Genomic DNA, 25,302 nt, shown 5'->3' with positions numbered 1-25,302 from the left:
TGGGGTTGCACTAAAGGTGAGAGTTGGTTGTTTTATGTTCATTTTGAGCCCAATTCCCAATATCTTAAGCTTTTATGATAATTAGTGACCTAATATTTCCTATTTTGATGTTCTTTTTTTGTTAAAATGAACTGACAATGCTGCATCATCTAAATTGTTTTTATTTCATTTCAGGTTGAATGTCTTGTTTGCCATAATTTTATCTACCCTGGGGAGGAAGTTTTATGCTCTGTTCGTGGTTGTCAAGGTGTATATCACTTAATGTGTGCGAAAAGAAGGCTTGCTTTCTCCATTTCGAGAAAATTCAAGTGTCCTCAACATGTAAAACTCGTTCTGTTTCTATTTCCTGTTTTAAAAATGCTTACATCTCTGTGTTGTTTTAATATGCTTCTATATAACTGGCATATATGATTTGTTATGTTGTGTACTCCTATATAGGAAACAGGCTTTCTTGATTTTTCATTGACTATCGGAATGGGGAACATCCATTACTGAATTTGAAATTTTAGTGGAGTCTCCTCATAGGCGACAAATATTGCTATTTTACTGTGAATCAGTTTATCACAGATTGATGCCTGGGAAATTTGAACTTATATATATATATATTCCTGTTAGAATTTATTCTGGATTCTATTTTGCTTACAGAAATACTTTCACTGACTAGTTTGTGTTGCTTAAATTTCTGTTGGAGGATTTGATCAAATGCTGACATTGCAGGTACTTTGAGTAGTCCCCTTGCTGTAATTCTGAATGGTTTTCTTGTTCCTTATTTTCTGTATGTAATTTTACCTCTCTGGAATTGTACCTTTTTTTTTCCTGTTTGTCTCCTTTTCCCTCACCCTGCAGTTAATTAGATTCTAATGGTCCTTTTCTGCATTTTTTTTTTCAAATTTGGTCTCTTTCCTTTCTTTAACACCCGTTGGTTTGGGAACTGTAGTTTTTTTTGATAACTATGGTTTATCAATTTTGTGTTCTACGAATAATTTGGGTACCATCACATGTTGTTACTTGCACTGGTGCTTATTTATGTCAAATATTTTCTTAAACAGGCTTGCTTCATATGCAAACAGAGGTTACATTGGCGGTGTGTACGGTGCACAAAAGCGTCACATGATAAGTGTGCACCATGGCCAGATAAAGTGATCCATTTGAGAAACCAGCCAGGACGAGCCGTTTGCTGGAGGCATCCAGGTGATTGGCGGCTGGATAATAAGGTCAATTTCTTCTTTCCTTGAGCAACATGGTTTTTATTTTTTCATATTATTTTTTTTCTTATACCTAGAGTTTAGTTTTCAGCTTTGAGGGGTTTGTGTCAAGGTGATCCTTTGTTCCCCTTGTTTGGTTGATGTCTTGAGTAGTATGTTACTTAGTGTGAGACTTTGAGAGAGGGGATTAGTGAGGGTAGGGAAGAGGTTGGTGGTTCCCATATTCAGTTTGCTAATGATGCTATTCTTTTATTTTTTTGAAAGGTGGGTATTGGGGTTTTAAGAATGCTTTAACTTTTCTAGAGATTAAGGTTATTCTGGTCATATGGTTAATTTGCTAAGTCTGGTTTGATTTGTTTGAATTTAAGTGCACATGTCATTTATTGTTTACTTCTTTAGCTATTCAAGAGTGACCTTTGATGTCATTTGGTCTTCCTTTGGGATGTAATCCTTGCGCCACTTCTTTTTGGGATATTTTTGTATTGCATGTTGATAAGATGCTAGATGTGTGGAAGTGTAGTTATTTTTATTTAGGTGGTCCAATATCTTTTGTCCCAACCAAGGACTTAAATTTCGATTTCGATGGAAATTTCAATGGGTATCAATTTACAAAAATTTTGATGGAAATTTTGATTTAAAGAAATTACGGAAATTTATAGTAAATGATGGAAATTTACAATAAAACTTGAGGAAATATTAAAATAGATTATTATGCTTAATATGATATCAAAATATATTTAAAAAAAGGCATATATGACAAGTTTTTAGTGTGTAGGATATTAAACTGCAAATTGCGAAACAAACTATGAAGTGAAGAACATTCAAATGATTATAAAGTTTTGAAGCTATTCCTTTAATGATTTAAGGCAATAAATTATCATTTAAATGACTATATTTTCAATAAATATCGTACATTTAATGATCTAATACCACATGGACTTTCTTGGTGGCTCAAAGTCATCTCTCCTATACCTATCATTGGGATTTCGAGATGACATATATTGTTTACAATAATCACTCCATGTCATATAATTTCCAAAATATTGAGCATAGGTGTACATGTGTTGTTCATACTCCTCCATAGTCATCAAGTTCATGGTAGTTTCTACTTGGCCATAAGATCTTCATGTACTAGGATGTCTTCTTGCTGGTTCTACTTGTTGTGTATGTCCATAGGATTGTTTTGCATTTGCATATTGGTCATACCCATATTCTTGGCTTGTTTGTACATACCCATAGCCATGTGGTTGCCAATTTCCATATTGTCGTGCCTGCTCATATGCATACGAAAACTGTTGGCCGTATGTAGATTGTGAGGAGTTGTTCTATGTAGACTTATAACCACTATAACTATTAGAGTCATGCTCTGTTCCTATACTTGTAGATTCCAAACTAAGGGAAAAGGTATCCTCTTCGATTTGATACATCTTCCCTTTACCCTTTCTACGATTGGACTGCCTTTCAATTGGGTGCGTTTCTCTTTGTGGACCCTCATCTTTTAGTTGGGGAGGACGTGTATATTCCACTTATGGTCTATAATCTTGCCATCACTCATTTCCTCCATAGTCCCCACCATCACCACCTTGCCCACTGCTACTGCCGGGATTAGATCCGTCACCACCAGCATTGTCGTCGTCATTATCATCTCCACCACCAGAGGGCATAGTGAATGAAGTTCCATATCTAGACCAAAGATACATTAGCGAATCATCACTACTAGATATTACTTCTTCTACCATCACTTGATTAACATTAATGCCAAAGTCATCTCGTGCATGCTTGACCCTTTGTGGGTGGGGACCATGGTTTTAAATAAAGGCCGCGACCGTTACGTAACGGTTTTTTGGAGTACTGATACCGTTACACACCGCGAAATCGGTAGGAAGCAAAATCACGGCCGTAGCGGCCATTACGGATCGCGACCATTACGTAAAGGCCGCTACAGCCCTTACGTAACCACTATAGGACTGTTACACCAAAAAATTATTTTATTTTTTACTTTTTCTTCTCACTTTTTCCCTCTCTTTCATATATCATTCTCAATATACCAAGTGCAAGAGGGGGAAAAGATTATAAAGAGGATGACAATGATACAAAATTTACTATTTCTTTAAATACTCACAATAGATGCATTAATTAACAATTTTAAAATACTAACTTGTTAGGAAAATATTTTATTTTGATAATATTAGTAATGTAATATTTATGTTCTATATTTTTCAACTTCAACCTTCTTTCTTTTCTAGCTATTTTATATTTGTATTATTTGTATGTCTTATGTGTCTAATAGAATAATGGAGTGTATAATGTACTTTGTTTTATTAATTAATTTAGCACACATAAGAATTCATCACAGATAAGAACAATGAGAAGTATAAACACACACACACACACACACGTAATTTTTCTATCAATGGTGGTTTAAAACAAACTAAACTTGTTGCCCTTACCAAATAACTTAGTTACTCGAACTAAAGGATCCAAAATACACTAAAACTCTTTCTAAGAAGGGCTAAAAGTTTAAAACATGCAAGTATGCTAATATGCACAAGGTTGTGCGTGCTTCAAAAAAATTCACGGCCGTTATACCCGCTTCCCGTTATGTAACATCCGCTACTCCTGCTTCCCGTTACACCCGTTACTGTTACGTTATGCTACTTGCTACCGCGATTTAAAACCATGGTGGGGACTTTCGTCTCGTTCATCAAGATGGGATGTTCTAATCCACTGGAAAAGTGGATACTCATTCTCATCACCCAATTCAACTGATATGTCAAGAAGGTTTAGGGGATCTTGTTTAGCCACTTTGTCCATTTCGGCCTCCATATCTCTTATTCGAAGCTTCTTGTTGTAATAACAAAAAACAAGCTGCTGAAGTCTGGTGTAGGCTAGTTTATTTCTTTGCTTTGTGTGAATGAGGGCATGTGTGCTCCAATTTTGCTCACAAGCTGATGAAGATGTAGTTTGTGACAAAATGCGCAATGCTAGCTTCCTTAGGATTGGAGCACTTGATCCATACATCATCCACCAATCAGCTGTGCAAGATATTTTGAAAATATAAGTTAGTACTTAGTAGATTGTACTTGAAGTTTGTAACTTTGTATTGTACATTTATATATAAATACTTACCAGGTGCCATGGTTGCCCTAGCTATTTTAGCAGCTACTTCTCCGAAGCTTCTTTTAGCATCTCTTAATAGAATAATCTAAAAAAAATTGTTATTGAATAATTGAACACGGATTAAGATTTATTTAATTTAATATTTGTTTTAAAAATATACCTTATTTACAATTTGATCCAGACCAGAGAGGAATGTGGCTCAAGGGTGTTAAAAACTTTATGCACTACATTAAGAAAATAAGGATCTTCCCCAACACCTTCTTTGTATTGACATTTTGGATTTAAAAAATAAGCTGTCAATCAATTAACGTAAAATATAAATATGTAATAGGTAATTTGATCTATGGATTTGTTGAAATTTATAAATATTTTATACTTGCTGCATGAAAAGGATGTAGGGTTCTTTCCCATCGGTCATTGATTACTTTGAGAACCCATCTTGCACTTCTTGCACCTACTTCGATGGTCTCTTTCATCACCCATATTGCTTAAAAAAAACTCCTAATTTTAGCCACACTTCACTATCGATTATACGCAATACTCGATATATAGGCTCATAAATGTTACAAACTTTTTCCACTCTATCCCAAAATTGATGGTTAAGAACCGTGCTTTCAATTTCTCTACCCAATTTTGTTCGACTAAGAGCATGCTCAACCCATTCATTAAATGTGAATAGAGATTTTAAACCTACACTTTTTGTTTTTTTGTAGGCTATCAAGGGCAATGGAGTTTGTAGCAAATTGTGTGGCTCCTAGACGCACAATATCCCCTTGAAAATGCTCCCTCATTTTAGCAAGTAACCATCCATGGTAATTTATAAAATTAGTGATCTATCTCCCTTGCAAGATCACTGTGCTTATTGCCTCTCGTTTTATGATCTCCTAAAAAATGAGATTAATACAATGGGCAGCGCAAGGAGTCCAATTCAAGTTGAATTTTTTCATTAATTTTAGACCCGCTTTCTTGTAGGCGCTGCTATTATCGGTCACCACCTGGACAACATGTTGCTTTCGTACCTCTTGCACGACATGTTTTAGTAGGGAATATATGTATTCATGGTCTTTTATTTTGTCAGAAGCATCTATTGATTTTAGAAAAATTGTGTTTCTTTTCGAGTAAACCATGAAATTTATGATGGATAATTTTGTAGGGTCTGTCCATACATCACACATTACAGTGTAGCCATATGTGGCCCACTTTTTTTTCACTTATTCTACGTGGCCTTCCATTTCTTTTACCTCTAAATCAAGGTATTTGTTCTAATTTCATAGGGTGTCGGTGGATCGACTCCCATTCTAGCTAATTGGCAACCCCATACCATGTTTTTAAAATGAGGTGAATTTGCCTTCTTAGGTGAAACATTATCATATATAAAAAACTTTGAAATCAACCTTTCATTTCTTCTTTTATTTTACCTCTTTTGAATAAATTTTTTAAGTTTTTTTGTTTTGCTTTATTTGACTTGTAATATTGAGAAGACTTTGAAATATATGACTCTGTTTCTAGTTCTCTTACACTTTGAGATCGCCTCATCGGAGGTTGCCCTCCACTACTATCAGCCCTAGAACTGCCTCCTTGTTGGATACTTGCAAACCTACAAGATTGATCTCTTTCCCATTCCGTCTGTTTTGAAGCATATAATGCTTGACGGTATGTAGACCTTTCATAGGGAGAAATGTCAAGCAAGTATGCAATATCGTCAGCATCGTCCTCTTCATGAATTTGTTGTGGTTGCATCAAGTTCCCACGCAATTCATTTTTTATTTCCTCCATTCTTTCTATTTTCTTTGCCTTATCTGTGTTTTTTCTTTCTAAAACAATTCTCATTTTCTGCTCAACTTCTAGAGGTACTTTGTCGCAGAATTTTATTTTATGCTCTGGGTCATAATTTGCCAAGTACATTTTTAATCTTGTTGCACCACCACTCTTCTTTTGTATTCCACAATATTTGCAAATAATTCCATTCTTTACGTTGGGCATCGGGTACCTATGTTGTATCTTGTTTTCTCCCTTCAGACATTTTTGCAAATAATTTTATTTTCCTACATGGTTACAATGAATCAAAAATTAGGTATTAAATTAGTCAACAATTTTAAAAAGAAATTATTTAAGGTGTTTCATTATCAATATAAAATTTATAAATAAGACAAACATTAAAAAATGAAATTAAATTTATGAAATTTAATGATAATGTATAAAATTACTAATAAATTATGAAAATTAAATTAGTCAAATAAATGAAATAATTTAAACTATATTAAGCTAATAAGTAGTAAATTACTATAATTTATTTAATTACTAGGCTATAATGATTAGGTGTTAAATTACTCTAAATTTGTAAAAAAAAATTATTTGAATGTTACTCTGCAATTTTAAAAGAAAAATATTTAGATGCTAAACAAAGGTAAATTAATAACTAAGAGAAATATTAAATTATTAAATTAAAATTACAAAATTAATGATAATTTTCACAAAATTACTATTAAGTAATAGATTTTGGAAATTAAAATATTCAGATAAATGAAATAATTTATTAATTTATACTATAATAAGATAATAACTAGTAAATTATTCTAATTTTATTTAGTTACTATTACTATTTACTATATTTACTAGCAATGTAGGATTAAGGGGGTAAATGGGAGAGGTTAATGTGGAAAATGTATCTAAGTTCTACGGAGGGAAATTTTGTAAATATATTGGGGAGAAGGGAGATTTTGAGTAAATAAACAAAAATGTAAGTTAAAACATGAAATTTAAAACTTAAACCAACAATTTGCCGTTTAGGCTTTCAGCCCTTCGTGCTGCTTGCTGCTGCTCGTCAAGGTGGACTTGAGTCTTGAGTCTCTCAACTGGGTTGTATGACTCGTTTCTTGTTCCTAGCTCTGCGAGAGTCTCAGCTGAGAGGAAGATTCTAGTGATAGGAGTTATTGTTGCTGGCTGCAAGTCTGCGACGATGATGGAGGTGGAGGGAGAAGCCGAAGGCTAGAGGCAGACAGTCGAAGGGGTGGAGCACTGGAAGGGGTCCGAAGGCTACGGCTTTTTGGAGTTCGAAGGTGGAGGCAGGAGGTAGCTGGAATCTAGGGGTGTTTTTTTGAAGTTTGAAGATGGAAGATGGAAGAAGAAGGCTTTTCTCAAGGTCCTTGAGGTATGTACTTACTGCAAGCATGAAGCTAATTTATAGAAAAAAATTATGTTGATATTTTCACTGGTAGTGGTAGCTCGTTGGGTCTTAAGCCTTTGATGAATTTTTGGAATTGTTGGCTTGAATCTGCAGAGCATCTCTGCAAGATCTCTTTTTTCCATTTTATACTCATGGGTTGCACAACTTGCACAAAAAGTGCCAAAAAATCATGTGGGAAAAACAAAATAAAGTCAAAGAATAGCACTGAAATTCCCCCCTCCAATTTTTTTTCTCATGATTTCCAGAAAATTTAGGAAGAACAGTCGAAATTTTCAAACTTTTTGAAATTTTGTTTGAAATTTACCAAAATCTTGAAATTTCTGTCAAATTTATGCGAACTCAAATTCGTATCTCAATTTCGTTACGGGACCCCTAGAAATTCGAAATTTTGGTTGAAATGTCGAGTCCTTGGTCCCAACTTGGTTGTCTAGTAATCCTATTTATGGACTCTTTAAGATCCATGTTATAGTGCTGAGAGACTAGAAATATTGGTGCACATTTTTCTTTGATCTAAGAGGGTAGGAATATGGAGGTTGTGAGGGAGCCTCAATCTAAAGTGTTGTTTGGTTCATTGGATAAAAAATGTTCTTGTGGGAATCCCATTCCTTAGAATAGGATGCCTGCCTCATTGGATATTTTGTTTGGTTTGTAAGAGTTAATGGAATGTATACAAGTTAGTCTTTGGTTCAATGTCGACATCCTGGTTAAGAAGATTACTATGGTGCCCTTGACTTGTGTGTGGAACAATATATGTAGAATAATCATATTTTTTAGGATAAAAAACCAAGAATATGTACCAAATTAAATCCATGTCCTAAAAAATTTCAACCATCATACATAACTAAAAATTTCATCCTTTGCACATTCTTTTTGAATGTTCCTTCAAGATTTAACAAGGCTTGCGGTTTGATAATAGTGTTTTAGCTCTATATATTTGCTTATATGTGGGTTCTTCAAAGATGTAGTTTATATTCGTTGATTAGAGTGAAAGCATTAGTTATTTTGAATGTGATGTGGTTTGCTTTTGGACGGGATTTTTGAGCAGTGTGGGTATGCTTTTGATTCATCTGATTTGCATGAGGAATTATTATATGTGCCACCACCTCAAATGGAAGGATGATGAGGATCAGCATGCCTTACCTATGTCATTTTCAGATGTTGTGACACATGGATGACCTCCAGATGTCCACATTAGCTCATGATTATTTTGATAATGATTGAAGACTTTTCAGTGTGAGAAAGACTCCAGTAGAGATGCCAAAGCAAGTCCGAGTTCAAGACCCATGTGGGGCTTACACGGTCTTGTGGGCCGCACACGGCTCCATTGGGCCCCACATGGAATTGGGCCTCCCTTTGACTTTTGTTTTATATTTAATGTATAACCTTGCAAGATAACTTGCTTGCTTGCATGTGCATGTCTTAATAAGTTGTCTGTGTTGTAAATTGTGTTAGAATTTATTATGTTTGGAAAGTTGGAGCATTTATTTTGTTAGTAACTTGAAATTAGGAATAGGTTCATTTGATCATTGTGAGCACTTTGACCTTGCTTTCTCATATATGAGCCCTGAAATATTATTACTCACACAAATATATTAAATTTCACTTGTTTGTTAGCATCAAAACAAGATAACAAGATTTTAAGCCTTGTAAGGCCAACAATCTCCCCCTTTTTTATGATGACAAACAAGGAGCAAAAATGTGAGTAAGCCTTAAAAAGGCTCCCCCTTTCAATAAGCTTCATCTTAATAAAATCAATATTAATTTCATCAATCATGCTCATCAATACTTAAATACTTCTTTTGAATAGAAATTATGCTCTTGCTCAATTATGCTCAATTTTTGCTTCACAACATCTCCCCCTTTTGACATCAATAAAAAAAAAAAAAGAAATGATTTAAATTTAAAAACAAATCATTTTAAACATATCAATAACCATATATTCCAAACATATGTACACACTCAAGTTATTGTTTTTCAATGTAGCATAGGTAGTGTGTAGTTCACAGCATTTATTCAAGATACCAACTGATATTAATTTGATGGTTTTTATGATACCAATTTAAAATTTAATTCATGATATCAATTGATTAATGATTCATGACACTTGCCTTGAATTCAATACATTCAGTTTTGTTATTCTTTTATCATCCTATGTAAAATATTGAATCATATCATGTATCAAATACCAATATCATGCTAAGATCATCAGTGTCACATCATGCTCATAGACATAATCATGCTCATAAATAATTTGACTTTGTGATACCAAGTGAGCTTTTAGATTTGATATCTATTGAAAATTTTTTAACATGTGATACAAAAAAAATACTTTATAGATACCAAAGCATAATATCACATAATGCATAGTTCATGGATACCAATATAACTACTGTAACTTTCATAGCTCATAGATAAAGAGCAGTATGTTTATCCATGTGATTCATTTAAAATCATGCATGTTCAAGAATTATCCTTATATCAAAAATTTATGTTTAAGCTCTATAATCTCATTCTCAATTTTCAACATAGTAACCCATACTTTTCAATATAAATCAAGTCAAGTTAATTAATACACATGTAGCAAATAGCATATCAACACATCACATGTAGGCAAGTAAGCATGTAGCATGTAACATCAAGGCGCTTATATAATAAGCTCAGATTTGATATTTTCTTTATATTTTCTTAAGTTAAGTTTTGTAAAAAATCATCCTATGATTTTGGCCAACAATGCCATTTTCTATTTTATATATGTGTGAAGTCATTATTTCATTTTTGGTACCCATATTTTCTTGGGTCCGGAGGATTTTTGAAGGAAGGTTTCCTTTATTTTCCATACTTGCTTGGTTTTAACACCTTTCCTCTTAAACGGACATTCAAACTTTATATGCCCCTTTTTCTTTCATTGATAGCATATGGTGTTTGTGTAGGCATTAGAAGATGTGCAAGTATAGTCTTTGGATTCTTTCAAGAAATATCCCATGTAAGAATTCTTTTTCTTTTTATTTTCAATTCCATTGAAACCAATGCCTTCTTTATTTAGAGACATTCTTTGTAAGCCAATCATCATATCAAAGTTTTCCTTTCCTTTTGTGAAGTTATGAATGATCTTATCTTTATCTTCAATTTGACTCTTAAGATTTTCTATCTCTTTCTTGTTATCAACCTTCTTTTGTAATTTCTCTAACTCTAGAGATAATTTTCTTATGTTATCCTCTAATTCAGAAATATTCATATCTTTCTCATACACGGTAGAGGATAAGGATCGAAGGTCTTCTATCATTTGGTCATTCTTGCTTTCTAGTTTCTCAATTTTCAAGTTGTTTTCTTTTTCAGCAAGATTTTTGGATTCTATTTCTTTCATTGCTGATTCATACTTATGTTCTAATTGCTTAAGTTTTGAGTCTTTATCTCTTTCAGCATTCTTTAAGAATTTTAACTCTTTCATTAAACTTTCATTCTTATTCTTCAATGAGGTGTTTTGTTTATTTGCTTTTATCAGCATCTTATGTACTTTGAATAGGTCATTTTGAAGTTCATCATAAGATGGCATACTCTCATCACTTGAATCATCACTACAAGAATTATTTTAAGATTAAGTTGATGAGCTTTCTTCGTTATCCCATGACATAAAGCACATGTAAGCAACCTCTTGGTCACTTATTTCATTCTCCGAACTACTTGTACTATCCCAAGTAGTGGCTTTCATGACCTTCTTGTTTTTCTTTTTAGACTCTTTTTTTAATAGTGGACATTCTGGTTTTAAATGTCTAGCTTTATTGCAATTATAGCATTTAGATGTTTTATTCCTTGATTTCTTTTTGCTAACTTCTTCTTCTTTTGATTCGGAGTCTTGATTTCTTCTTTTAAATTTGTTTATCCTTCTTGGTATCCTTGCTAGCTTTTTAGATATGAAGACTTCTTCATCTTCATCCATTTCACTACTTGAGTTTTCTTCTAAGGCTTTAAAGGCTATTTTTTCTTGGGCTTTGGTTTTCCCACTCTTTTCATTCATTGCCATTTCATATGTGAGAAGAGAACCTATAAGTTCATCTAAAGATGTGTTTTTTAGATTTCTACCTTCCGTGATAGCAGTAGCCTTTGGTTCCCACATGGAGGGAAGACCTCTTAGAATTTTTCTTATCATCTCATAAGTAGTGTAAGTTTTTCCCAAGGCATTTAGGGAATTGATTATGTGAGTGAACCTAGTAAACATATTTGTAATTGATTCATCAGGGTTCATCTTAAAGGCTTCATACTCGCTTGTGAGCATATTAACCCTATTATCCCTAACATCCGTTGTTCCTTCATAAGTAACTTCTAGCTTATCCCATATTTCCTTAGCTAATTTACAAGCCATTACTCGATTAAATTCATTAGCATCCAAGGCACAATATAGAGCATTCATGGTACTAGAGTTTATTTGCAACATTTTATAATCTCTTTCAGTCATGTCTTTCTTTTCCTTTGGTATTTGTTTTCCATCTACTAATGTGGTAGGAATTAGATTACCATCCGTGACAATCTCCCAAACTTTCCAATCCATGGTTTGAATGTATATTTGCATTCTCTTTTACCAAAATGTATAGTTTTATCCACAAAAGATTGGTGGCCTAATTGAAGATTGTCCCTCTCCAAAGGGAGCTACGCCTAAGTTAGCCATTACGATCTTTTTATAGCTTCTAGTTAAGAGTTGTTATAACCCCTCTCTGATACCAATTGAAATTAGGAATAGCTTCATTTGATCCTTGTGAGCACTTTGACCTTGCTTTCTCATATATGAGCCCTGAAATATCATTACTCACAAATACATTAAATTTCACTTGTTTGTTAGTATCAAAACAAGATAACAAGATTTTAAGCCTTGTAAGGCCAACATAACTTGTTAGAGTAATTAATGTGTCTAGTAAGTTTATTTGTGTCTCCCATGTTTGTGTGGGAATTGTTAGTTGTTTAATGTCTTTATCCCCCATGCTAGCTAAGCTGGTTAATGCTTTGTCCCCCCATGCTAGCTATATATATATCTCTTCATTGTAAGAACAAAAGCTAACTTTGAATATTGAAATATTGAAAGGAAATTACTTTGTTGAAGCTTGTTAGCTTTGTCCAATTATTTCGATTGTGTAGTGTGAGGCTATGCGTTCTCTCTGGAGATCAAGTGGTGAGAGTTGACCACCCTATCCAGCGACTCCATCCTTATCCCACTTTCACGATTTTCCGTCCATCACCCACACGGCCACCACCAAAGTTACATCCACACTGCCAACACTTTCATATCACCACACAGACACCATCAATCCTTTGCATTGCTGCGTTCAATTGATATCTCACAAGCTTGCACAAATGACTCTAGGTGTGATCCCACTGTGTGTTGAACAACGTCAAGCATCTATAGACTTTCATGGTAACATCAGTTTCTATTTGAACCTCTGTTATATCTTACAATCCTTGCTATTACTAAAACCTTAGTTTCAAATTCTGCACTTTCATATTTGATAAACCTTTTGCCTGAAATTCTGAAATTCCAAAACTTGAACAGCATATCTGAATCCTTAGACTTTTAATATTACTACTTGCTAATCTAAATCAATTGTTGGAATATTGCTTGCTAACATTGAACTACTTTCTTGATATATTAAAATAGCATCTTTTCCGCATTTAACTTGATTCCTTTGTGAAAGAATCAATTGGGACTTATTTCTGAACAACATCATACACTTTTTCAAGATCTTTGAATAGGTGAAATATAGCGTGATTTATTGGGTTTATGTTTGGAAAACTGAATTCTTAGTTTAAGGTGTATTGAGTGTATGTGCTTGTGAGAGTTGAATTTTGGTATTAAGCCTATTAGGAGTCTTAATGACCCTAAAAACCTTGATTTTGAATGCAAACTTAGCCTTACAAATAAAATGTTTCAAAGAAAAAACAAGGGTTGGAATTCTCAACAAAATGGGATAGAAAGGAGTTTATGGAGAAAGAACTAGAAGAATCCTGAAACCAAATCCTCCAAGCACTACACATTGAAGGAGCAAAGGATTCTAGAACTATTAACAAAATGGTCATATCATCAACCTCTCTCGTTGAGATTCTGAAAAAATGAAAATCCCAATAGAGAGAACCTCCCTTAAAACAATAAAAAGCATTAATCGGTGCATATATGTGGAAGATTGTGTGAGAAGATGAGAGATGAAACATTGAAACAAAATATCACCCACCTGACATCCTTCTATAGGCAAATAAGATTCCCATTCCCAACTTGGAGACGATAAGAGGTTACAAGAAGTTTAGCCGCCCGAGAAACAAACTTCCAAGGGCTTGTGCTAGAAACATTGCCATTCCCTCTAGCATCCCAACCATTTTGATGCAATTCATGCTTGCTTTTGATATCCATGTGCCATCAGGAATCAACCTCCAAGGGGAACCTCCACAACAATTTTTCAACTAGTGAGATGTATGTAGTCTTTGGACACCAAATTCCTAGGCCCAAAATCCGCTTCAAACTTGGGTCTTCTAACCTTCTTTCAACTAAAAAGGTGATCTCTCCTCTCTTCCTCTATACTTGACCACAAAAGATCTCTCATAATTCTCATATAGGCAGCGCACAGCCCTTGAATTCTAGAAAAGCAAATAAATGGAGAGATTAGAATGAACAACACTAGTGGAGAGTGATGCAGCCCCTTAAAGATAAAAATGCGCCCTCTTCTAATCTTCCAATCTGCTCCCTGCTCTCTCCACCACTAGATCCCAAAAAGTAGAAGAATGAGAGGCCAATCTACAGCTAAATTACTGAAATCCTTAAGTTCATCCCCTTCGATGTTCAAACCTACAACCCCACTCTTAGACATGTTTTCTCAAATATAGCAAGAAGGGTTAAAATGTTTCAGAATTTCACAACATTTTCCTTAAGAAGGAGAAAGGTAGCATCAGTGAATTGAAGGTGGGAACCACAATCTCCTCTTTGCCAACCTTAAGGCCTTGAATTACATCAAGGCTTTGAGCATGTCTTAAAGAATGAGGCCATACTTATTTAGGAGGGATGAAAGACAAATAAAGGATCAAGGGGCTTTAAGACTAGAGAAAGGGATAAGGCATGGTTGGTGTGTCATTGGCTTGGTATGGGAATCTGTAGGAAGGGGGATGGCTTGCTGAATTCATATAAAAAAATCACCAACAACAACACAAACGTCAGCCTCCTTGAAGCCTTAAACCGCTCCCTTGGTTGACCATTCACAGTGACATACATGGTCACCGAGGACAAGTACCTTTTAATCCATCTCCTCCAATTCCCTTCTTAGCCATCGCATGGTCAAAAAATCCCCAACTCACCATGTCATAGGCATTTTCGAAATCTAGGTTAAATAAAACATCCCACCCTCCCCTCCTTCCCACACCCTCTACCACTTCATTAGCAACCAAAACATCATGTAAAATCTATCTATCCTTGATGAAGGCTAGGGTTGCAAACTAGACGAGCCAAGCTTTGCCTTGCTCAAGCTTGTTCATTAAATTTTTAACCGAGTTCGAGCTCGAGCAGGGCTTAGATCGAGTTTTAATATATTGGCTCAAGCTTGTTTGTTATGCAAATGAGTAAGCTTGCGAGACCTTATTGAGCTGAGCTATCGAGATTCTCACTAATAGTTTGATTCTGTTGGAACCTCTCATGTTAAGAGATAAGAGGCTTTGTTAGGCAAAAAGGTGAAAGGGACTCTTACTAATTCTGCTTTAAATATTTTTTGCCCCAATAAACTAGCATATTGGCCTTGAACATTATCCTTATCACTCAATAGAGGTTATGGAGTTTGAGCTAAATAATCGTATGCAAAAATAGTTCTTACTTTTAAGCCCACTATAATCTATCAAGCTAGTTCGACCTTCTTAAACTAGTTTAGAAATGCTTCTAATTCAAGCCTATTAAACTAGTCAAAATCAAGCCTATAATCGAGCTGCTCGGGAGCTGAAACGAGTTGAGCCCATTCATGTTCAGGTGCGTCTCATTTATGAAACAATTCGTAAAATTTGGCTTGTGAATCACTCGTTTACATAATGAACGAGCCTGAGTGAGCTTTTATTGAGCCGAACTTTCAAGTGCAGGTTGGTTCATTTGCAGCCCTAATGAAGACCCCAGGTAATTCACGCCCTATCACCTTTTGCAGCCTGTTAGACAACACCTAACTATAATTTTATAATGTGTAGTAACCAAACTGCTAAGCCTATAATCTCTCACTTTCTTGGACTGCTCTTTATTAAGAACAAGGGCAATAAAGGTAGAAGCAACACTCTTCCCCCCATCCCATTCCAATGAAACTTGTAAAATTTATAGGGTAAAAGACACTAACCTCCCTTGAGGTTTGGCAAAAAAGAAAATAACCTCTACTGAGGTTTCAAAAATTCCACTGACCTCCCTTGAGGTTTCAAAAATTCCACATAGCTCCCTTCGTATTTCATTTTTCGATAACTTGTATTGGGTAAAAGACTTGTCTTTTTGTCAAATGTAGGGGCTGGTTTGTGTCTTTTTGACAAACCCCTTGGGAGGTTTGTGGAGTGTTTAAAACCCCTAGGGAGGTCTTTGGGATTTTTGAGACCTCATGGGAGGTTTGTGTCTTTTTGCCAAATCTCAGGGGAGGTCAATGCCTTGTACCCAAATTTCTATGATGTCCTCCTGATTCACCTCCCAAGTTTCAACTATCCTGAAAGAAACCCATAGTAAAGCCATATAGAGCCTTATCTCTTTCTATCTTGAACAAGGCCTTGTACCTCCTTTATGTCAGACGGTCTCTCCAACCAAAGAACAAGGTCATCCTCAATAGGACACCAACTAAAGCCTCTAAAATCAATCTATGCTTGTGAGTTGTGACTATTAGGGTGCGAACTCCTGTAGAAGTCCATAATATCCTCTTTTAATGCTTTTGGAATATCACACCACATCTTCCGAGTCTATCTTAGTATCTTTAGTTCCTCGATAAAGATTTTCCTTTGTCTCCCATTATCTACCCTATGGAACAACTTGGAGTTCCAATCTCCCTCCTTCACCTATTTAACCCTAGATTTCTGTCTCCAACTAATTCTTTCCCCAAAAAGAAACAAATCCAATTCGCTACAAAGGTGACCCTCCTAACCCTATCCTCATCACTGGCCAATTTACACTCCTCTCATCTATGAGCTCCCCATGGAACAAAGGCAACACAATTAATATTAATTAACACCGGAGTAGGAAGAATATGTGCAGAAGCATCTATACTTTTCATATGAAATCTTGGATAATCATTTCTCTGATTTTTTATAGTGGGTGCAAGAGGTAGAGAGCTAGGTAAAAGAGAACAATCTGAAGATGGAGACGTGCCTTTCTTAAGATGACTTTGTATGGCTCTTACCTGCAAATGGAGCATTAATTTCCACCTTGCTGTTCATTCATAATTAATATCAGACTTAAGAAGAGAGAATCCTACAGCTTTGTCTCTCACATTCTGGTTCTCAAAACCCATATCAGCCTTCCTCAACTTAATCTCCTCTGAAAGGATTTGCGAACTTCCATTTGATTCGCAACTGGAATGGTATTTGTTCTATTGATTGTCTGGCTATTACAGGTCACAAGGTTACAAATACATCGTGCACTAAGAGGCAGTCCATTGATGGTCTTTACTTTTATTTTTTTCTGGATAGAATGGCCTTGTATTACTTTCATTTTTTTTTTTTTTTAAATTCATGAGGTAGACTTGAATTACAAAAATGACTGGAGCAATGGGACTTTCCTGTTAAGGAAATTTTTTGCACACATCATTCCAATTTTTTCTTTGACTTTGACTTGTTTAAGATTAGAAATAATGTTCAGTCTAGATGCCAACTCCTTTAAGGTTAAAATATGATAGTAGAGAAAAAAATTTGGGATTATGGTATAGGTTTAGTATGGGTTTTATTTTTTGGGTCTACTTCAAAAGCTTAGACTATATTACGATACATTGTAGAAACAAGTCCTTTTTGTGTGGGTTTACTTATTTAAATGAAACCTTATCTTTTTTTAGTATTTAATTTGGCATTCATCCTTTTCAAAAATATTTCTTGTTAAATTTATTGCAATAATTTTTATTTGGGAGTAAGCTTTACAGGTTTGCTCTCTTATGAACATTTAATTGTGAGATTTTTAGTTTATATAGTTTTCATTTGAAATAATGGTTATCTATCACTATAGTTTTGAGCTGTTGAGTTGATATCTTATGAGATGTGTAAATGGCCTTGAACTAGTTGTTCCTTATTGCAATGCACAGGCTCCTTTTATTGTTCAGTGGTGTATATTTTGTTGTTCTTATGTATTGATTGTTGCATATATATATATATATATATATATATATATATATATATATTTATATTTATTTATTTATATTTATATTTATATTTCGAATTGTTTGTTGTTGTGATTTGTTTATTGAAGAAAATGCAAGAATTGGATACATAGTAACATATACTAGTTCCTTTTGTTTTTCCGATTTGACTTTGAAATAAATGCAGGATTGTATTTATTAACATCAATTGACAATAATTTTTGATGGTTAATTCTTGAAGCTTTTTTATTCTTTTCTTTGTTTGGTATTTGTTATGCATTTTTATTCTGTTGTTTTTTTTTTTTTACTTGATTAAGAGATGTGTTTGAGTAGTTAGAATTCTTAATAAAGAGACGCATTTTAGAATAGGTAAATAAGACGTGTTCTATATTATGTAGAATTTTTTTTTCTAGTATTTAATTTTAACAAGTTAATTGAGAGGTAACTGTTATTATGAATTAGTTAAACATTAATAACTATGGATGGAAGAGGAAATTGTTTAACAATTAATGAAACATTAAGGATGGACTCTTGGCGGAAGCTCTTTTCACAGGGTCTGAGCTTCCATTGTGCATATAAATAGCTATGTTTTGATGTGACATATATTTATTTTTCATTAGTTTTTAATTAGTAATTCAAACAAATTTTGTATGTAAATCTGTTGAAGTTTGCTAGAGCTTATTTAAAACAAGATTGCAAATTCAGTAAGTAAAGGAATCATGGATGTAGCAAAGGCAGTCCATTATATAAAAGAATCAGAGTGGGGATGATTGTGACTGTTCCTCCACAGTTGCAATTATTATGCAGGCTGCCTTGTTTTCTTTTAGAACCACTATCGCAAATGTATGCTCTCATAATATATTGAAAGTTTTGAGATGGGGTGAATGGATTGACCCTGATTTATGCTGAAGGGTGCAGTGCAGCAATTTTTAGTTTAACATATTGGCAAGCGAAGCTAAATTTGTTATAGTTCTGCCGAAAAAGAAAGGCGGTCCATGAAAGTGCTCCAAATTCTTAATAAGCTTACGTGAACCATTTTTTTTTTTTTATCTGTGAATTTTTTCTATCATCCTCTTTTTTTTTTGTTAGTGAGAGGGTTCTATTCATGCTAAATGTATTGCACTTCATTGGTTAATAATGAAAGTTGTATCATATATATATATTGGTCTATTTGAGAGTATGTGTGTGTGAGAATCTTAAACTTCTTATCTGCTTGTGGCCTTCTCAGACACCCTTTGTGCATACTGTATAGTAAACATATTCAGTATACGGTTGGTTCTTGAATTATTCATGCACATGCCTCGTTGTATTTTCTGCATAGACCTTTCTAACCCTTTTTGATACATCAAAGCATGATTAGGATGTGTTTCTATTGAGAAAGACATATAATATAATATAGCTAGCTGGCTGTGATTCATGATATCTATCATGGGCAACTGATGCTTTTGCGTTCTGGCTGAAAAGAACCAATTGCTTTTGAGAACTCTAATATTTAACAATGAGATCTTTTTAAGTGTGTTCATTGCATTTGAACTTTTCTGGTCGCCTTTATTGCTTCATTTTTATTTTTTATTGATTAGGATGGCTGACAGGACTCATATATTTGTTGAATGAGCAGCATGCAGTTCCAGCGAATAATATAGAGGTCAGTGCTTTCAATAACTTGTCATTTTATGTTTGATATACATGAATAAAATTTATGTTGTGGTCATTTTATGTTTGATATACATGAATAAAATTTATGTTGTGGTTGCTTCAGCACACCTATTACATGACATGAACTCTTAAATCTTACCTGCTTGTAAAAGTAAAAAGTTGATATTTGGGAGTTGGAATGCAACCTCAATACTTGATTTTTGTTTTTTGATAATGAAAGAAAGTGTATAAAGAAAAAAGAACAAAAGAACACAACCTAGGAGAGGACAAGCCATCCAAAAAAAAAAAAAAAAAAAAAAAAAAAAAAACCTTAGCAAAAACTAATTAGAAAATTGCTCTTTAAGCCATTTCCATCATAATTGACGGAGCACTGCAAATTTTCTAATTCACACTATCCTTTCTTCAGCTTCCTTTTACCACAGTCCGGATTCCAGACGAACTTCATTTCCTCTAAAATCAGACAGCCACAAACACATTTTTTGCATCATTTGTTTAGGTGCTAACTCCTTACCATTAACCAGTTCCACAAGAATAGGCAATATCCCATCCGCACACTGCTGCTTTTTACCCAGTCCATCATTCTCAATAAGGAATTCCCTCCATAAGACCAGAAATGACATGGGAAGCGGTGGCACAAGTAAATATCCCCAAGTAGTTAGATGATTCATATTGTTCCTCAAACTCATTCAACAACAGACCATCAACAAGCAAACTCGCTGGCAGCATCTCTCTCATCATCTGACACATCTCCCCATTCCTTTTCCTTATTCCTTAGACTCCATACCCTTGTTAACTTTTTCATCTATACCTCTTCAACAATTGGAGACTCCACTATACACTAGTTCCCCTCTGCATTTCTTCCTAAAGATTTTGTCATCATCCCATCAAGATTACCATCTTCAAAAAAATTATCTTTCCACCACTCTCCTGAATCTCCATCCAACATGAATAAACTTTGTTGTACGTAGTCTTCTCAGAATTAGTTCCCTTCTTACCACACTTTTCCTCCCCAGCCTCAGTCTTACCCTGCACAGTGCACATCATACCCATAGACTTTCTGATTCTTTGTAAGACTTCCCCTAACAAGGGTCACCAAAGGATGCTTGCTGGAAAATTCTCTTTGCACCGATAATCCTCACCCACCGAGGATGCAAAAGCATCAACAAATCCGTATTTGACTTAGTTGATTCTGTCCTGTACAGGAGCATTTCCCTTGCTTGTGAAAAAGATGCAACTGAACACTCCTTTTCTAACTGCAGAAAAACTCTAGTTGGATTTCCACTTTTCTTTGAGCCTTATTTTGAAGTTTGACCATCTCCACTCTTTTTATGGAAGTAAACAGCTCAGCCACCATGACCCCCGGACCCCTGAACTGTATCCTCCTTTAACTTGGAGGAAACAAATTCAGGCCCAAAGCCTTGAAGCACAGTTATTTGGACTATAGGCCTGATCCCTAATGGATGCAATGGACCATAAATCATATGATTCTAGATTCAATTATTGTGATTCATGGTTCAGTAAGCATTCAGATTTGACCCAAATCCAAACCAAACCCAAATCCAAAGTCAATTATTATTATGATCCATGATTCTCAATTAGATCCGTGTTTTCCTGTTGAAACCAGACTATTTAAAAACTAAGGTCAAAGTTTTTAAGTACAGTTTTCTGTATCCAAGAACGAGGAATACAGGAAATTCAAAAAAGAAGTGTTCGTCTAATCGTTTTTTTCTGAACTGTTTTCCAGAGACAATACAGAAAGCACCCTTATTTTAGGGTTCTATAAAAAATTTTATGGATTTGGGACAAGTTTCTGGATCCTTAATCACATGGGCTGTAAAAGATTCATTTTTTTCAAGTATTATGGCCTTAACAGAATCTCTACTGACATTTATCTCTCTTTTGAATTGTCATAAAAAAATAAAGGTGCCTTAACTTTTTCTAAAGAGTTTGAAAATTCCATCTGGTCTTCATTTGTTTGCTTCTCCTCAAGAAACAGTTTATTTAGTAGCTAGAAGTGTTCATATGTGGAGTTGTTTTTTCCTATTTTTTCAATAGTTAGTTATCTTTACTTTTTATTTTCTAATAAACAGTACACTTTTAAGTATGCATTTATATGCATGTATGTATTTAGGGCAACTGATTGTTCAGTGTTCATCAATATATTTCATGCTGTAGCGTTATTTTTTTTACATGCACGCACACACAAGTACCAACTGAATTTGAGGATTTTTCCAAATCCTATTATTCAGTTTTATTTTCAATTCTCAATTCACAAAATTAAGATTTTAATTCAAAATTCGAATCTTGATTTGTCAACTATTACACACCAGAGCTCACAATATGAGTACCATTTGAGGTAGAAATGGACCCATGATAGGTAACACTGGCAAAGGTCTTTTGAACATTCATGCTAAAAGATTTCGAATAAAATATGACACTTTAGATAAATTTTTTTGCTGCACCAGAGGAGGTTTCTTCTTATAGCTTTCTTTTTTATTTTGTCAATTTTCTGGACATTAGCTAAGAGTAAGGATTTATTTATCTATTTATTTTTTTGGGGTGAGTATTTGGAGTTAAAGTGAAAGCCAGAGAGATTGCTAAAACAGAAGGGAAAATATGTGTGGAATTTATCTATTATTTGTTTATTCGTGGATTTTGGTGGTGTACATAGAATTTATTTATTTATTTAGTTTTTAAACTGGAAGGCAGAAGTGGAATACAATGTTTACAGTTATATCTCAAAAATTTCAAAAAAAGCTCAGAAATTACTTCTCATTCCTCATATACATTACACTGTTATACAGAGATAAATGTTTGCACATTTATTTATTTGTTGCCATATACTGCTGTCTAACTTTGTTCTAAATCAAATTTAGAAAGTATTTTGTCGCCTGCCTCTACCATATGTTGAGGAAGAATTCAGGATTGATGTAACATGGAAAGATGTAATGGAGAATAAAATGGAGCCGCCTCCATTTGTGCACATAAGGCGCAGTATCCTTTTTAATTATTCCTTTTAATTTTTATTTCACTAATTACATATTTAACAGTAGCAGCAACTATTAGGTAAGCTGCCTTCGGATAAGTTGAAGTGGTATTGGGTATTTATGATGTTTGCACCAGTCAAATGTTTTTTCACCTGTTTTAATATCTATTTTTTGTTTGGAAGATAGCGTGTGTCGTTCCCTTTATAATTAATAATAGATAATTAAATTTATTATGTACTTTTTTTCGGGAACGATACTGGTCTTTGTGATATATCATGATTTCTTAATACTGCTTAGTAAATAATGTTATATGTTTCCCGTGTGGCTCTTTATATTTGGATAGCCTTCTATATTCAGCATTGGTCTTAACCAAAATCAGATGTGTACCTTGTCAAGAAGAAGCGTGACGATGCTGATGATGGTATTGGATGCACAAACTGCACTTCTATATGCTCTGAGGATTGTGTTTGCAGGTATTTTGGTCCCTAATGATAATCCATCATTTCCATTGTACATAAAATAAAATCCATAATTTTGATCATTTGTTTAATTAATGCGCTATTTTATACATATTTTTTGCATGACTCTGAGCATATGTTGAAATTATAAAAATGTTGAACCATCATGTTTCTGTTTTGCATCCCTTGGCTCATCTTTGGATAGTGGTTAAAAAGGAAGCAGCAAGCATTCTTTCTCAAGTAATGATGAAGGGACTTCGATGGTTCATGGTCTTTATTTTGTTTCTCCACATAATAAGGGCTGAAGATATGTTACAAATATTTGTAATGGTGAAACAAAGAGAAGTAGACATGTTTCCAAAAAGAATTGGGGAATTAGAAAAAATGATCATGATGCTTAATATTTTATTTTGTTTTAATTGTAGAACTTCAAGAATGATGAAGCGATGATTAGAAGGCAAAAATTGCATAACATGAAATTAGTGTCAACAAATCATTCACTTTCTTAACACAAGAATGAGATTGTTTTTAACTCAAAATTATGTTGCTTGAAAAACATCTTTAGAAGAACTGTAGCATGCATGCTTACATGCATACTTAATAGTACATGCAGGCACATAGGTTCATTAGGAGGCCTATTAGGCCTTGGTTACATAGTGTGGTTATCCATTCCCCCATTCCCAAAGCTTGAATTTCACCTCCAACATGGATGTGACATGGTCAAATTGTTGGGTTGCCCCTATATCGTATTTCATTCTAATGAACATATTTTCATTTTATTTTTTAAAATTGGTCTGGGAATGAATGAAAGTAGTGTCGTTTTATGGATTCTTAAAAAAATTATGACATGAGATCTCATTTAGCATATATTCTTTTTTCAAATAGTGTTTCTCCCCCAAACATTACAAAAATGAACTTGTAGAGGTTACTCAGTTTGTGTTAAATTAATTAATCAATAATTGTAACTGTATAAAAGTTGTGTTTTTAAAAAATTAAATTTGAAGCAATACACACTCAAGTTAACAAAACATCAAATGGACAAAAGGGATACTTTTGAATGTACATAGATTTAAAGCTTTTGGGAACTTAGTGTGGAGTAATGCCGCCCAATATTTAGGCTCCAATAATTTATTTGAGCCTTTGAAAAGTGCAAATATTGCTCAAAATGTTATTTCTAATCTTATGAGAACTTTGAAGCAATGTTTTAATAGGCCTAATCAAGCCTCACTTTGAGGTTCAGCTCAAAACATGCATGCCTAAATGCCCTAAGGCCTAGTATAAAATATCAAACTCCTAAAAGGCATACACATGATATGGCAATGCGTAATCATTTGCACAACAAGTGCGCTTTTATGCCTTTTAGGTTGAGCTTTTACACATTTTGGGTTTGTGAAATTTAAGTTTGTTTGGTTAGTAAATTAGGCCCGGTAAAAATTACTTAAATGTATAAATGAGAAGATAAAAAAAGTTCTAATGTGTTGAACCGAAACTATTTCAAAACAATTGAGACTTGCATATGTTAGGATTCCCTAATCAATTGGTCTTATTAATGTGTTAGGATTCCCAAATCAATTGGGATTTCTAATTGATGTGTTATGATTCCCAAATCAATTGAGATTCTATTTAATGTTAGGATTCTATTTAATGTTGGGAGTTTTATTTAATGTGTTAGCATTCTCAAATCAATTAGTATTGAGTCCATTAAGGACTTGGATCGGGATATTTACATTCCTAATATGAGTAGGGTTCCTTGCCCTATATATATAGGTAATCTTGTGGGGTTTTTTATTTCAAGAAATAACATAATTCATAGCCTTTGGCTAGTTTGGAGGCAGATCCCCTTGAAGTAAGCAACCTTATTTTTTCTTTCTATTATCCTTTCTTTCAATTTCCCAAATCAAATGATAAAACCCTTGGGTTTTATCATTTGGTATCAGAGTAGACATTCTTGTGGATGCTGTTAACTCATTGACAAAAACAAGATCTTGGAATTCTGATCTTCACTCATATGTAATGGCCTCAAAATTTTCAATAGGGTCCTGGATGGAAACTAGGCTAAAGGTTGAAACTTAGCAATATGTTTAAGTCTCATTAAAGAGATCTAGGCATCACTCTCTAAAATACCCATTACATGTTTCCATAAAGAGAGAGAAGATGCCTCTACATTAGGTAATCGTAAGTGGCGGTCATACTTGTGCGAAGGAGGTTACCAAGGAAAGTGATCATGGTCCTTCTCAATGAAGGTGGAATTTCCTCGGTGGGATAATGATGACCCTATTAGTTGGGTTTTTAGGGTTGAAAAGTTCTTTCGCTTTCACCACACTTTATAAACATTTAAAGTTGAGATTGTTGCTATTAGTTTGGATGGTGATG

General features: G+C 34.1%; 1 protein-coding gene across 2 annotated transcripts in view; it reads left to right on the top strand.

The window, feature by feature from the left end:
- Positions 1-25,302, top strand: part of LOC131157623 (histone-lysine N-methyltransferase ASHR3) — a 79,791-nt gene that overhangs the window by 25,837 nt on the left and 28,652 nt on the right. The window contains exons 2-6 of one of the 2 annotated variants that reach the window (XM_058111920.1): positions 175-321; positions 1,050-1,214; positions 19,447-19,473; positions 22,361-22,478; positions 22,851-22,944. In XM_058111920.1, coding sequence (XP_057967903.1) covers positions 175-321; positions 1,050-1,214; positions 19,447-19,473; positions 22,361-22,478; positions 22,851-22,944 — 551 coding nt within the window. The remainder of the gene's footprint in view (positions 1-174; positions 322-1,049; positions 1,215-19,446; positions 19,474-22,360; positions 22,479-22,850; positions 22,945-25,302) is intronic. The other variant, XM_058111921.1, reaches the window with a different exon arrangement.

This window comes from Malania oleifera, chromosome 6 (genome assembly GCF_029873635.1).
Source record: "Malania oleifera isolate guangnan ecotype guangnan chromosome 6, ASM2987363v1, whole genome shotgun sequence".
Lineage (NCBI taxonomy): Eukaryota > Viridiplantae > Streptophyta > Magnoliopsida > Santalales > Ximeniaceae > Malania > Malania oleifera.
The sequence above is the reverse complement of the archived record's forward strand: the minus strand, read 5'-3'. Positions and strand labels throughout refer to the sequence as shown.